This window comes from Hypanus sabinus, chromosome 29, assembly GCF_030144855.1.
Source record: "Hypanus sabinus isolate sHypSab1 chromosome 29, sHypSab1.hap1, whole genome shotgun sequence".
Lineage (NCBI taxonomy): Eukaryota > Metazoa > Chordata > Chondrichthyes > Myliobatiformes > Dasyatidae > Hypanus > Hypanus sabinus.
The window spans coordinates 576115-591912 of NC_082734.1; the positions used below are offsets into that span (position 1 = coordinate 576115).

Below are 15798 nucleotides of genomic sequence, written 5' to 3' on the forward strand. Positions count from 1 at the left end.
GGAAGTCATTGGTTGATCCCAGATCAAGGGAAAGAGATCACGAAGAGGGGTTCACTCACAGACCCCACCAGAGGTCAGGGGTGGTGGAAGGACCTACCGTCAGGAGCAGCTACCACGACTGTGCAGAGAAAGATCCCACAGACAGTAGCCAGACCCCACATCGCTAGGCTGGACTGAAGAGAGTGGGTTGGGTGGACGCGGATGGAATTCCCACCACTCCTGATGACCTGACAAAGGTATCCAGGGTGAGGTCACAGTGACCCATGACCTTTCACCCACCCTCACACAGTGACATCATAACTCTTAACACCCACCCGCTTCTTCTCAGCAAATGGCTTTGCAGCATTTGATGGTGGAGTTACAGAGGAAGATCCCAGGAGTGGATGGGAGGGACATAGAGAGCCCCTAGAACAGGTACCACACACACATGCTCCCTCTACCTCATCCCCCAGTCTGTACCCAGTGTGGACATCGAGAGCCCCGGTACAGGTATCAGACACATACACTCGCTCTACCTCACCCCCCAGTCTGTACCCAGTGTGGGTATATAGAGCTCCCAGGACAGCTACCACTGAAACACACACGGCTCCCTCTACCTCAGCAACGCCCCGCCGCCAGTCTGTACCCAGTGTGGGCATCGAGAAACAACTCTAAGAAAGGAATCTCCGACAATTTCTGGGGTTGCAAGTAGTTTATTAGCTAATTAATATTAATGCATGTCAACAGGAACATCGGTGTACAAAAGGGTAGGACACACACTATCAGTGGTGGAGAGTGTTGAGGGGCAGATGGACCTCCGTGTACAAAAGAAGGACACTCACTGCAAATGTTGGGGAGTGTCGAGGGACAAGGGAACCTCAGTGTTAAAGGGCTGGACACTCACTGCGAATGTTGGGTAGTGTCGAGGGACAGGGGGTCCTCCATGTATCCATGTACAGGGTAGGAAATGAACCAAGACTGGTTGGGAGACTAGTACCAGGGTATGACACACACTATGATGGTGGAGAGTTTCAAGCGAGAGACACAGAGCACAGGGGTAGGACACACACATTGAATGGTGGGGAGTGTCGAGGGACAGAAGAACCTAACTGTACAAGGGTAGGGCACACACTATCAATGGTGGGGACTGTCAAGGGACAGAGGGACCTCAGAGTACCAGGGTAAGACACACACTGTGAATGGTGTGGAGTGTCAAGGGACAGGGAGACATTGGTGTGCAAGGGTAGGACACTCACGGTGAATGATGGAAAGTGATGAGGGACAGAGTGACCCCAGTGTACGAGAGTAGGACACACACCATAAATGGTGAGGAGAGTCGATGGGCAAAGGGACCTGAGTGTACAAGGGTAGGACATACACATTGACTGGTGGTGAGTCAATGGACAGAAGGATCTTGGTGCACAAGAGTATGTCACACACCATGAAAGGTGAGGAGGTTCAGGGTTAGGGAGAGCTCAGTGTACAAGTGTAGGGCACACACTGTGAATGGTGGAGAGTTTTGAGCGACATCGGTGAACAAGGTTAGGACACATACATTGAATGGTGGGGAGTGTCAAGGGTGTACAAGGATATGATACACACTATGAATGGTGGAGGGTGTTAGAGAACAGGGGGACCACAGTGTACAAGGGTAAGGCATACACCATGAATGGTGGACTGCATTGAGGGACAGAGGGACCTCGACGTACAAGGGCAGGACACATGCCATGACTGCTGGTGAGTATGAAGAGACAGGGAGACCTTGGTGTCCAAGGGTAGGACACAAATTGTGAATGGTGGAGTGTGTTGGAGAATACAGGGAGCTCAGTGTACAAGGGTAGGACACCATGAATGATGGGGAGTGTCGAGGGACAGAAAGACTTTGGTGTACAAGGTTAGTATACACATTGTGAATGGCGCAGAATGTCAAGGACAGAAGGACCAATGGTAAGACACTCACTCTGAATAGTGGGAGCATCAAAGGACAGTGAGAGCTGGTGTACTCTCTGTGAATGGTGGAGACAGCCGTCAGTGTACAGGGGTCAGACAGACACAGTGAATAGTGGGGAGTGTCGAGGGACGGAGAGACCTGCGAATGGTCAGGTGTCAAGGGACTGAGGGAACTCAGTGTACAAGGGTACAGTACACACCATGAATGGTTGGTTGTGTCGAAGGACAGAAGGACGTCAGTGTACAATTGTAGAACACACACTGTGAATGGTGGAAAGTGTCGAGGGATAGAGGGTCCTTCGTGTACAAGGTATGACACATACTATGGATGGTGGTTAGTGTCGAGAGACAGAGAGACTTTGGTGTACATGTGTAGGACACTCACTGTGAATGGTGGGGAGTGGTGAGGGACAGAGGGATCTCAATGTGCACAAGGTAGAAAACAGACAGTGAATTGTGGGTAATGTCAATGGACAGAGGGACCTTGGTGGACAAGGGTAGGATACATACTGTGATTGGAGAGGAGTGTCAGAGAACAGGGGGACCTCGGTGTACAAGGGTAGGATACACACAGTGTTAAGGGTCATAGGGAGCTTGGTGTAGAAGGGTAGGACACATACCTTGACAGGCTTGGATAGTTGAGGGACAGACGGACCTCGGAGGACCAGGGCAGAACACACACTGTAAATGGTGGAGAGTGTCGAGGGACATAGGGAGCACGGTGTACAAGAGTACAACAAACAACATAAATGCTGGGGAGGGCTGGGGAACAGGGAAACATTGGTGTGCAAGGGTAGGACACTCACTGTGATAGATGGAGAGAGTCGAGGGACAGAAGGACCTCGGTGTACAAGGGTAGAACACTCACTCTGAATAGTGGGGAGTATCAAAGGACAGAGGGACCTCAGTGTACAAGGGTTAGACAGACACAGTGATTGATGGGCAGTGTCGAGAGACAGAGAGACCTCCATGTTTATAGATAGGACACACTCTGTGAATGGTTGAGTGTCAAGGGACAGAGGGTACAACTGTGGGTCACACTCTGTATGGTGGAAAGTGTCGTGGAACAGAGGTCCTCAGTGTAAACAGTACGACGCATACTGTGGATGGTGGTTAGTGTCGAGGGACAGAGAGACTTCGGTGTACAAGTGTAAGACACTCACTGTGAATGGTTGGGATGTCGAGGGACTGAGGGACCTCAGAGTATATGGGTAGGACACTCATTACAAATGATCGAGAACATTGACAGAAGGAGGGAACTCAGCATACAAGGGTAGTACACACACAATCAATAGTGGGGAGTGTCAAGGGGCAGAAGATCTTGGTGTACAGGGTAGGACACTCACTCTGAATGGTTGGGATAAAGAAGGACAGAGAGACCTCGGACTACAAGGGTAGGAAGCACACTGAGTGTAGGGAGTCTAGAGGATTAGGATGACCTTGGTGTACAGGGTAGGACACACACTGTGAATGGTTGGGATAAAGAAGGACAGAGAGACCTCGGACTACAAGGGTAGGAAGCACACTGAGTGTAGGGAGTCTAGAGGATTAGGATGACCTTGGTGTATAAGGGTTGGTCACATACTGTGTATGCTAGTTCTCTAGATTTTTCATCCCCAGGGTTGAGAAATCAAGAAAGAGGGATAGGTTTAAGACCAGATGCCATAAGATATAGGAGCAGAATTAAGCCAAATTGGCCCATTGAGTCTGTTCGGCATTTCATTACACTGATCCACTTTTCCCCTCAGCCCCAGTCTCCTGCCTTCCACCCCATATCCCTTCCTGCACTGAGCAAACAAGAATCTATCAACCTCTGTCTCAACTATACGTAAAGACTTGGCCTCCACAGCTACCTGTGGCAACAAATTCCACAGATTCACCACGCTCTGGGTTAAGAAATTGCTCCCCATCTCTGTTCTAAAAGGTCACCCCTCTATTCGGAGGCTGTGTCCTCTGATCTTAGATTCTCCCACCACAGGAAGCACCCTCTCTGCATCCAGTCTATCAAAGTATTTCACCATTCAATAGGCTTCAATTAGGTCACCCCTCATTCTTCTGAATTCCAGTGAATACAGGTCCAGAGCCATCAAACACTCTTCTTATCACAAGCCATTTAATCAAGGAATCACTTTAGTGAACTTCCTTTAAATGCTCTCCATTTTCAGCACATTGTTTGGAATATTGTAAGCATTTTTGGGCCTCACCAGTGCCTTACAAAATCTCAACATTATATTCTAGATCTCTTGAAATAAATGCCAACATTGTATTTGCCTTCCTCACCACAGACTCAATCTGCAAATCAACCTTTAGGGAATCCTGCATAAGGACTCCCAAATCCCTTTGCACCTCAAATTTTTGTATTTTCTTTTGTTTTAACAAATAGTCAATACTTTATTTCTTCTACCAAAGTGTATGTCCATACACCTCACTGTATTCCATCTACCACTTCTTTGCCTATTCTCCTAATCTGTCCTTCTGTATCCCCTCCGCTTCCTCAAAACTACCTTCCCCTCCACCTATCTTCATATCATCTGCAAACTTTACAATAAAGCCATCAATTCCATCACCAAAATCATTGACATATAACGTAAAAGGAAACAGTACCAACACAGACCCCTGTAGAGCACCAGTCACTGGCAGCCAGCCAGAAAAGGTTCTCTTTATCTCTTTCTTTTATTTAAGTACACACCATCAATAAATTCTCCTTTGTCTACCCTGCTTGCTATTTCTTCAAAGAATTCTAACAGTTTTGCCAGGCAAGATTTTCTCCTGAGGAAGCCATGCTGACTATGCCTTATTTTATCATGTGCCTCCAAATACCCTTAAACCATATCCTAAACAATCAACTCCAATATCCTAACTGGCCTATAATTTCCTTAATGTCAGCAATTTTCCAGTCTTCCGGAACCATTCTAGAATCTAATGACTCTTTACTGATGCTTTCACAATCTCTTCAGTCACCTCTGTCAGAACCCTGGGGTGTATGCCATCTGATCCAGGTGACTTATCTACCTTCAGACCTATCAGTTTCCCAAGAACCTTCTCCCTAGTAAGGCTAACTTCACGCAAGTGAGAGGTTTTAAGATGAGAGTGGAGAGATTTAATATGGACACAAGGGCCACCTTGTTCACCCAGAGGATGGTTCCTGTATGGATCAAGCTGCCAGAGGAAGTGGTTGAGGGCCACTTTTAAAACAACATTTAAGAGACCCTCAGAAAGATATGGCATAGGAAGGGTTTAGAGGGATATTGACCAAACGCAGACAGATGGAATATGCTGAGATGGGGATTTGTGTTGGCATGATCCAGTTGGGCTGAAGGGCCTATTCCCCTGCTGTGTGACTCGGTGGATCACTTCCAACCTGTTGATCGCGATCTCTGATTCTGGCCCTGCTGTTTTGGAGAAGTCCTTGAAAATCTTCCTGCTGTTGACCTCTTGCAATGGCCAAGATGATTGGTTCTCCACCACTGAGAATCTCTTGTGAAACATCTTCCTTTTCTATTCTCCTAGATGAACCATGCCACTCACCCCAACTCTGCACTTTCAACTGCAACTCCCTTCATCCCACCAGTTACATATAAAGCTGTTCCTGGCGAAATTCTTGTGCTGTGCATTCAGAATTGTCTGAACCTTGGGAAGCAGAGCATGCTGTCAAGGGCTGTGTCTAGTGGTGTTCCTCAGAGCTACTTGTCATTTATTTAACTCCTATCCAGAGAAGTGTGAAGTGATTCACTTTGGAAGGTCGAATTTGAAGGAAGAATATAGTGTTACTGGTGGGATTCTGTAGTGTGGAGGAACAAGAGGATCTTTGGATCCACATTCTTTGATTCCTCAAAGCTGGTGCCCAAGTTGATAGGGTGGTTGAGAAGGCATATAGTGTGTAGTTCTTCATTAGACAGGGAATTGAGTCCAAGAACTGCTAGGTAATGTTGCAGCCTTTGAAAACCCTGGTTAGCTGACACTTGGAATATTGTGTTCAGAACAGTCCATAGGATGGGAAAGGGGACAGGACCTGTGGGCGAGAGGGGCTCGTGGCTTCCAGCAAAGGGTGGCAGAGGGCAGCAGCAACCCAATACCTCCTGTGGAGTGAGAGGTTCCCTGGATGGATCAGTGCTTCAGCTCAATCCAATCATTGGGAGTACAGTATGCATTCTTCACTGACATGGTCTCCTCATGGCACTTCAATATCACTACCTCTCATCACCCCTATCTTCAAATCCCCCTCCACCCCTCCCTCTCCCTCTATCCTCACCACCCCTCACCCTCTCCCCTTTCCCAACCCTCTCCTTCAATCCTCACCACCCACCCTCTCACTCCTCACCACCCCTCCATTCTCCTCCCTCTCCCTCTTTAGGGAGTAGGGTGAGTGAGGAAGGAAAGTAGGGTGAGCAGGGCAGAGGGAAGGGTGAGTGAGGAGACAGAGAGCAAGAGGAGGAAGGAGGGACAGAGCATGAGAGGAGCAGCAGGCTAGGGAAATCAGAATGCAAGAAGGATGGAGAGTACAATAAGGGGAAAGACAGAGAGAGAAGAAATGTCAAGGGGAAAAGGGAGAGAGGGGAGGAAGAGAGGACTGAGGGAGGGGGAGAGGGGGAAGATTGCAAGGCGAGGGGGAGAGCAACTGATGGAAGGAAGGAGAAGAGGGAGATGGGAGAGGGAGGAAAGGAAGAAAGAGGGGGAAGTGAGAAGAATGAAAGAAAGAGAGAATGGAGGGGAAGACGGGGCAAGGGGCAAAGCATAGAGAAACATAGAAAACCAACAGCATAATACAGGTCCTTTGGCCCACAATGCTGTGCCAAAGATGTACTTTAGAAATTACCTAGGGTTACTCACAGCCCTCTATTTTTCTAAGCTTCATGTACCGATCCAGGAGTCTCTTAAAAGACCCCATCGTATCCATCTACACCACCATCGCTGGCAGCCCATTCCACACACTCACCACTCTCTGTGTAAAAAACTCATCCGACATCTCCTCTTTACCTACTTCCAAACACCTTAAAACTATGCCCTCTTATGCTAGCCATTACAGCCCTGGGGAAAAGCCTCTGATTCTCCACACAATCAATGCCTCTCATCATCTTATACATCTCTATCAGGTCACCTCTCATCCTCAACCACTTCAAGGAGAAAAGGCCGAGTTCACTCAACTTATTCTCATAAGGCATGCTCCCCAATCCAGGCAACATCCTTGTACATCTCCTCTGAACCCTTTCTATGGCTTCAACATCCTGTAGTGAGACAACCAGAACTGAGCACAGTACTCCAAGTGGGGTCTGACCAGGGTCCTATTTAGCTGTAACATTACCTCTCGACTCCTAAATTCAATCCCACGGTTGATGAAGGCCAATGCACCGTATGTCTTCTTAACCATACAGTCAACCACACAGCAGCTTTGAGTGTCCTACGGACTCGGACCCCAAGATCGCTCTTATCATCCACACTGTCAAAAGTCTTACCACTAACACTATATTCTGCCATCATATTTGACCTACCAAAATGTACCACCTCACACTTATCTGGGTTAATAGGGCAAGGAGAGGAAATAAGGGGGAGAAGGAAAGGCAAAGAAGGGGAAATGGAGAGAGAGTGAGGGAGAGGAAAGGAATGGGAGAAAAGGGTGAGGGAGATATGTACTAGGGAGAGAGGGCAAAGGGAAAGGGAAGCTGGAGAGAAGGGGTAGGGGAGGGGGAGAGGAAGGGGAAGGAAAGGGGAGTAGGAGAGAGGAGTAAAGGAAGTGGGAGAGGGAGAGATGGGGAAAGGAAAGGGAGGGGGGAAGGGAAGAGCGAGGGGGAATAGAAGTGGAGGGGGAGAGATGGGCCGGTAAAGGCAAGAGGGGAAGAGAAAGGGAGAGGGGAAGGGAGAGAGGGGGTGAAAGGGAAGAGTTATGCAAGGACACATGGAAAAAGATGGGGAGCTTGGGATAGAAAGCTAGAAAGGCACTGGAAGATGTCACAAAGAATCAGAAAGAGTCAAATGAATCGGGGATGGATAAATAGAGCGGATCGATAGAGGGAGAGATGAGGAAGATGGATGGAGGGAGAGATGGGGAGATGGATGGATAGATGGAGAGGTGGGGAGGTGGATGGATGGAGGGAGAGTTGGGGAGAAGAATGGAGGGAGAGGTGTGGAGATGGATGGAGGGAGAGGTGTGGAGATGGATGGAGGGAGAGGTGAGGGATATGGATGGAGGGAGAGATGGGGAGCTGGATGGAGTGAAAGGTAGGAGGATGGATGGAAGAAGGGAGAGGTGGGTGAGGTGTTGGATGAAGGGAGAGATGGCGTAAACAGATGGGTAGAGAAAGGGGTGGGAGAATGGAGGAGACAATGGTGAGGCAACATCTTGGCAGCCAGTCGGACAGAGAACAAGGAAATCGGTGGGAGATTTGAAGGTTTTTATAGATACAAGAACTTTACAGCAGTTTTTAAACAACCTGTGTACAGTATTTCACACAGTCTCACACCATTCCACCTCCCAGGACACTCCCCTTTCCCTCTCCCCTCACCAGGGCATTCTCCTCTCCACTCACTGGGATCTTCCCCTCATCCTCTCCCACCATGGAAGAGGCTGTGGGAGGGGAGGATGGCAACCTAGGGATCTGGCTCACTCTGTGGAGGATGGTGAATTGTTTTCAAGACCCTCTCCACTCCCCTACCCACCTATATGAGCCCATTCCTCCACAGTGGTCCAGTTTAGTATAGAGTTGGGGAGAGAGGGAGAGGGAAGTGGTATAAGAGAAGGAAATATCCAATATTCTGAATCCAACTCTTACACCCTCTCACTACCCCAGCACTCTGTGAGGGACAGTGGGGGTGTGAAGGTACACTGGCAAGAGTCTGAGGTCCCAGCATCCGACCTACGCCCAACCCCACAGGTAATAAATAATCAATAAATAGGATAAAATATTTACAGCAACATTGGCCCCAAAAGTGCAGAGAAATGGGGCAGAAAATAAATAAATATGGTGTGAGGTGGGGGAGGCAACAAGACCGGTGACAAACCCCAACACTCACCCTCCCACTGCAACTGGTGTGTGTGTGTGCACGCGCGCTTGTGTGTGTGCGTGCGCGCATGCGTGTGAGTGTGTGTGTGTATATGCACGCATAAGTGTGGTGTATCTGACCTGTGCACGGGAGGGGGGGGGTTATATCTTTTCTATCTGTCATCCAGTTCTCTACCCCTTCTTCCTACTCTCTCCTCCCCTTTCCTCCCCATCTCTCTGTCTCTCTTCCCACTTTTCTCCTTGTTCTTCCTCCTTCCTCTTACTTCCCCTTCCACCTTGCTCTCCCCTCTCCCCTTTACCTTCTGTCATGAATCCTGCAAACCCACCTATAAACACCTCCAATCTCCAGTGTCGGCTACCCTTCGATTTCCCCACATCTTCCTCCTCTCTCCCAATCAGCTTCTCTATACAAACTTCCCTAAAACCCTCAGGAGGAAGCAGGTATTCTGAGAGCCCCTCCTGCTGTCCTTAAACCTCTGCGAAGGGAGGGGTTAAGAGGGAGGGGAGGGGGGAGAGAGAGGGGGAATGGAGGGTAGTTGGGGGAGAGGAAGACAGAGATAGGAGAGAGGGGAGGGAGAGAGAGAAGAGGATGGACAGGAAAAGGGAGGGTGAAAGCCCACCCCTCTGCCCTCATGCCTCAGGAGATCTCACCCCTCCTTGTTCGTTCAGGCTGACCCCTACTCCTCGATGCTGGAGGAGGAAGGTCAGGAGAAGGAGAAGGAGGGGAAAGGGGGCTGAAGGACAAGGAGTTTGACAATTACAGGAAGGGGTGAGGGGCAGGAGAGTGGGTGAGGAGGATTAGGAGCGGGGGAAGGAGGAGAGAGGGTGATGATTAGGAGGGTGGTGGGGTGGTGGGGGGAGGTGGCTGGAGTAGGGGGGGTCCAGGGGCCCAGCCATTGAGCTGCGGGCGCCCAGTGCGGCCCCGGCGGAACAGACGCAGTGCTCCCCGGCAGATGAGAGCAAACCAGTAGAGCTGGGGGGCCATCAGGGTGAGGGCAGCCAGATTAACGTGGAACGGAAGTTCTAGGGGCACGCGGTGGAGAGGCAGCCCCATGTGCTGCCCGTATGCCCAGTACAGGTACGGGAAGAGGGCTACTCGGCAGGCGAAGAACGTCAGCAGCATCAGGATGCCATTCAGCTTGTGCAGGAGGGTGTGCTGCTGTCTGTACTGTAGTGGGGTGGGGCAGGAGAGAGAGAGAGAGAGAGAGAGAGAGAGAGGGGTCAGTGTGCTCATACAGAGACAATCTTGCTTAAACATGAGTAAATGTGCACAACTAACTGCACTCAGACGTATGCCACTAACCAAATGAGCAACAATGCTCAAATTAGTTGTACTCATATACAAGTGACTGCACTCAATCACAAGTCACTCACCAATGCAGATAACTAGCCTCTTGGTAAATGTATGACCTCCGACAAGTGCACACACACATACACAATCACTCTTAAACACATGTGGCCACTCTCAAATTCACAGCACCATTTTGTAAATGTAAGCAACTACACTCAAACATGGACAGCTGCTCTCAAACACACACAAGACTAATGGCTCCTAAACACCAGTCACTGACCTCAGACATAAGCAACGATTTTGAACTGCAGGATTCCCTATCAAAGACCACTCGCATGGGCAAAGATACCCCTAAATGCCTCAGATTGGGGAGGGGGTTGCAGGAGGAAGTCAAATATCTCATATCCAAGTATTTTTGGGTGTGGGTGGTGAGGGGAAACAGGGAGGGATCAGGTGGGCCATGGTGGGGGAATGGAGAGTGTGCACGGGATGACAGAGTAGACAGAGATGCTTGGTCCAACCACATAGACATCATGCCCAGAAAGATCACCAGCACTTCTAATTCTCCAGGAGGCTAAACACACTTTACATATCCCCATTGACCCTCACCAATTCCACAGAGAGCATCCTGTCCAGATGCATCACAGCTTGGTCTGGGAACCCGTGACCACAAGAAACAGCAGAATTGTGGACACAGTCAGCACATCACAGGAACCAGCCTCCCCTCTATGGACCCTATCTACACTTCCCACTGCCACTTAAACTGGCAACTCCTATTGATCTGTACTTGGAACATAGCCCTCCACACCACTATCTATCCAAAACTCTTAAATGTTGAAATCAAATGTCCATGCACTACTTGCACTGGCAACTCATTCCACTCTCATGACCCTCTGAGTGAAAGGGTTTCCCTTCATGTTCTCCTTAAGCTTTTTACCTTTCACACTTAACCCATGACCTCTGATTGTAGTCCCACCCGACCCCAGTGGAAAAAGCCTATATTCCTCATAATTTTGTATATCTCTATCAAATCTCCTCTCAATCTTCTACTTTCGAAGGAATGAAGTCCTAACCTATTCGATCTTTACTTATAACTCAGGTCCTCCAGTCACAGCAATATCTATAAGACCATAAAATATAGGAACAGAAGAAGGCCATTCACCCCATAGTGTCTGCTCCGCCATTCAATTATCAGCTGATCCAATTCTTCCAGTCATCCCCACTCCCCCGCCTTCTCCCCATACCCTTTGATATCCCGGCTAATTAAGAACCTATCTATCCCTTCCTTAAGTACTGTACACCCAATGACTTGGCCTCCACAGCTGTTCATGGGAACAAATTCCACAGACTTACCACCCTCTGACTAAAGTTATTTCTCCGCATCTCAGTTCTAAATGGACGCCCTTCAATCCTGAACTTGTGCCCTCTTGTTCTTGACTCCTCTAACATGGGAAATAACTTTGCCATATCTAATCTGTTCAGGCCTTTTAACATTCGGAATGTTTCTATGAGATTCCCCCCTCATTCTCCTAAACTCCTGGGAATACAGTCCAAGAGCTGCCAGACATTCATCATACGGTAACCCTTTCATTCCTGGAATCATTCTCATGAAATTTCTCTGTACCTTCTCCAATGTCAGTGTATCGTTTCTAAAATAAGGAACCCAAAACTGCATGCTATACTCCGTGATCTCACAAATGCCTCATAGAGCCCCAAAATCACATCCCTGCTGTTATAGTCTATACCTCTAGAAATGAACGCCAACATTGCATTCACCTTCTTCACCACTGACTCATCCTGGATGTTAACCTTTTGGGTATCCTGCACAAGGACTCCCAAGTCCCTTTGCATCCCTGCATTTTGAATTCTCTCCCCATCTAAATAATAGTCTGCCCATTTATTTCTTTCATGAAAGTGCATGACCATAACTTTACAACACTGTATTTCATTTGCCAGTTCTTTGCCCATTCCCCTAAGCTATCTAAATCTCTCTGCAGGCTCCTGTTTCCTCAACGCCATCTGCTCCTCCACCTATCTTTGTATCATCAGCAAATTTAACCACAATTCTATTAATCCCATAGTCCAAATCAGTGACATGCAACGTAAAAAGCAGCGGTCCCAACTCCGACCTCTGTGGAACTCCACTGGTAACAGGCAGCCATCAGAATAGGATCCCTTTCTTCCCACTCTGTTTTCTGCTGATCAGTCAATACTCTACCCACGCTAGTAACTTCCCTGTAACTCCATGGGCTCTTATTTTGCTAAGCAGCCTCATGTGTGGCACCTTGTCAAAGGCTTTCTGAAAATCCAAGTACACCATTTCTACTGCATCTCCTTTGTCTACTCTGCTTGTAATTTCCTCAAAAAATTGCAGTAGGTTAGTCAGGCAGAATTTTCCTTTCAGAAAACCATGCTGGCCAAATTTGGCCTATCTAGTCATGTGCCTCCAGGTACTCCGTAAACTCATCCCTAACAATCGAGTCCAACAAGTTCCCAACCACTGATGTCAGGGTAAAGGTCTATAGTTTCCTTTCTGCTGCCTCCCACCCTTCTTAAATAGCAGAGTAACGTTTGCAATTTTTCAGTCATCCAGTACAATGCCAGAATCTGTCAATTCTTGAAAGATCATTATTAATTCATCCTCAATCTCTCCAGCTACTTCCTTCAGAACCCAAGGGTGCATTCCATCAGGTCCAGGAGATTTATCCACCCTCAGACCATTAAGCTTCCTGAGCACCTTCTTAGTCATAATTTTCACTGCACAAACTTCACTTCCCTGACACTCTTGAATATCCAGTATACTGCAGATGTCTTCCACTGTGAAGACTGATGCAAAATACGCAGTCAGTTCCTCTGCCATCTCTCTATCTCTCATTAACATCTCCACTGTCATTTTCTATTATATCTACCCTCAATTCTCTTTTACCCCTTATACAGTATACTTAAAAAAGCTTTTAGTATCTTTTTTGATATTAGTCGCCAGCTTCTTTTCATAACTCATCTTTTCCTTCCTATTGACCTTCTTAGTTTCCTTCTGCAAGTTTTTAAAAGCTTCCCAATCCTCTATCTTCCGACTAGCTTTGGTTTCCTTGCATGCCCTCTCTTTTGCTTTTACTTTGGCTCTGACTTCACTTGTCAGCTACAGTAGTGTCCTTCTTCTATTTGAAAATTTCTTCTTATTTGGATTATATCTGTCTTGCACTTCCCTCATTTTTTGCCGAAACTCCAGCCATTGCTGCTTTGCCGTCAAGCATCCCTTTCCAGTCAACCTTGGCCAGTTCCCCTCTCATGCCATTGTCATTTCCTTTATTCCACTGAAATACTGACATATTGGAATTTAGTTTCTCCTTCTCAAATTTCAAAGTGAACTCAATCATATTATGATTACTATATGTAAATTTCTCTGTACTCTTTTAAACCTAATTTACAGTTTTCTGGTAGGTAGGTGGCCAAACCTGCACACAATAACAAAGAAGAGAAAATATGCAGATGCTGGAAATCTTTCCAACCAACATACCATGCAGGACCTTGTCAAGGGCCTTGCTAAAGTCCATATAACACCTACTTCCTTCCTTCATCCAGTTTCCTGGTAACGTTTTCCAAAAACTCTCTAAGACTGGTTAGACACGACCTACCACGCACAAAGCCATGCAGACTATCTCTAATTAGTCCACATTTATCAAAATACTTATATATCTTGTCCCTTAATTACCTTCCAACAACTTTCCCATTATTGGTGTCAGGCTCAGCAGCCTATAATTTCCTGGTTTATTTATAGAGCCTTTCTTAAACAGTGGAACAACATTAGCTATCCTCCAATTCTCCAGTACCTCATTTGACACTAAGGATAATTTAAATATTTCTGCTAGGGCCCAGCAAATTCTGCACTTTCCTACCACAGGGTCCAAGGGAACACCTTGGACCCTGTGGGTTGTCAGGAATCTTTTATTCTGTGAATACGTTCTTGTGTGTGACTGTTGGTAATGGGATTTAGCACCTTGACCCCTGAAGAATGCTGTCTCATTTGGCTGTATACATGGGTTAGGGTTGAATGACAATTAAACTTTAATTGAATTGAATTGAACCTTGTCTAAAAGATAGGGAAGGGGGAGGAGAGGGGTTGGCAGAGAGGGGGACCAAACACAAAAAGAGACAAATTTAGCAGCAATGTATTTGGCCGAAGGATAATGTTTATTAGACCATAAGACTTAGCAGAAGAATTAGGCCATTCCATCATGGCTGATCCCAGATCTCTCTCAACCCCATAAACCTTATCCTTTTAAGCTCTTTGAAGATCAGGAAACTATTAACTTCTGCCTTAAATATACCCATAGACTTGGCCTCCACTGCAGTCTGTGGCAGAGCTTTCCACAGATTCACTAATCTCTGGCTAAAAAAATTCCTCATTTCCTCTGTCCATGCCCATCTTTCCTGTGATACCATAGGATTTCATCTTGTTAAACGAACTCAAGTGTGGCACCTTATCAAATACCTTCTGAAAATCCACTGTCTCTCCTTTGTCCACCCTACTTGTGTGTTCCTCAAAGAGCTCTGACAGTTTTGTCAGACAAGATTTTCCTTTACAGAAACCATGCTGACTTTGACTTTTTTATCATTAGTCTCCAAGTAGCCCGAAACCTCATTCTCAATAACAGACACCAACACTTCCCCAACCATTGAGGTTAGACTACTGGCCTGTAATTTCCTTTCTTTTGCCTTCCACCCTTCTTAAAGAGTGGAGTGGAAGTGACATTTGCAACTTTCAGTTCTCCGGGACCATGCCAGAACCAAGTGATTCTTGAAAGATCATGACCAATGCATTCGTTATCTCTTCAACAACCTCTCAGGCCTCTGGGATGTCGTCCAACTGGCCCAGGTGACTTATCCACCTTAAGACCTTTCAGTTTGCCTAGCACTTTTTCCTTTTTCCTGGCACTCACAGACCTCTGGCACATTGCTAGTGTCTTCCACAATGAAGACAGCAAGTACCCAAGAAGTTCACCTGCCATTTCTTTGTCCCCCATTACTACCTCAGCAGCATCATTTTCCAGTGTCCAATATCAACTCTCACCTCCTTTCTATTCTTGATATAACTGAAAAATCTTTTGGTATTATTGGCGAGTTTGCCAATTATTTCATCTTTTCCCTTCTTATAGCTTTTTAGTTGCCTTTTGTTGGATTTTAAAAGCTTCTCAATCATCCAATTTCCCACTCTATTTTGTTACCTTATATGCCCTTTTCCTTGGCTTTTATGCAGTCCTTAACTTCCCTTGTTAGCCATGGTTGCCTACCGCTGAACACAGAGTTCAGACACCGTGACTCACCTGAATCAACACTTTCCCTAGACAGACGAAGGGCGTGCTGACCTCGGCCAGAAAGAGGCAGCCAACAAAGTAGTCTCCACGTCCGTCCCGTAGAAACTGGAAGAGAATAGGAGCAATGGTGAGACCAGCCATCTCAGGGGAAAGCAAGGTCAATCCCACCGCTATCTGCATGGAGCTTGCATACTCTTCCTGTGACTGGGTGGGTTCCTGTTCCCTCTCACTTCCCAATGATCAGACCACCACCCCCTGCCCCAGG

At 47.3% G+C, this 15798-nt stretch overlaps 1 protein-coding gene across 6 annotated transcripts in view; it reads right to left on the bottom strand.

Annotated features, from left to right (window-relative positions):
* Positions 1–682: 682 nt before the first annotated feature.
* Positions 683–15798, bottom strand: part of tlcd3ba (TLC domain containing 3Ba) — a 57407-nt gene continuing 42291 nt past the window's right edge. For all 6 annotated transcript variants that reach the window (XM_059953298.1, XM_059953293.1, XM_059953296.1 and 3 more), the window contains 2 exons: positions 15543–15638; positions 683–10095 (listed from right to left, as the gene is read on the bottom strand). In XM_059953298.1, the coding sequence (XP_059809281.1) occupies positions 9760–10095; positions 15543–15638 (432 nt within the window). In that variant the 3' untranslated portion in view covers positions 683–9759. The remainder of the gene's footprint in view (positions 10096–15542; positions 15639–15798) is intronic.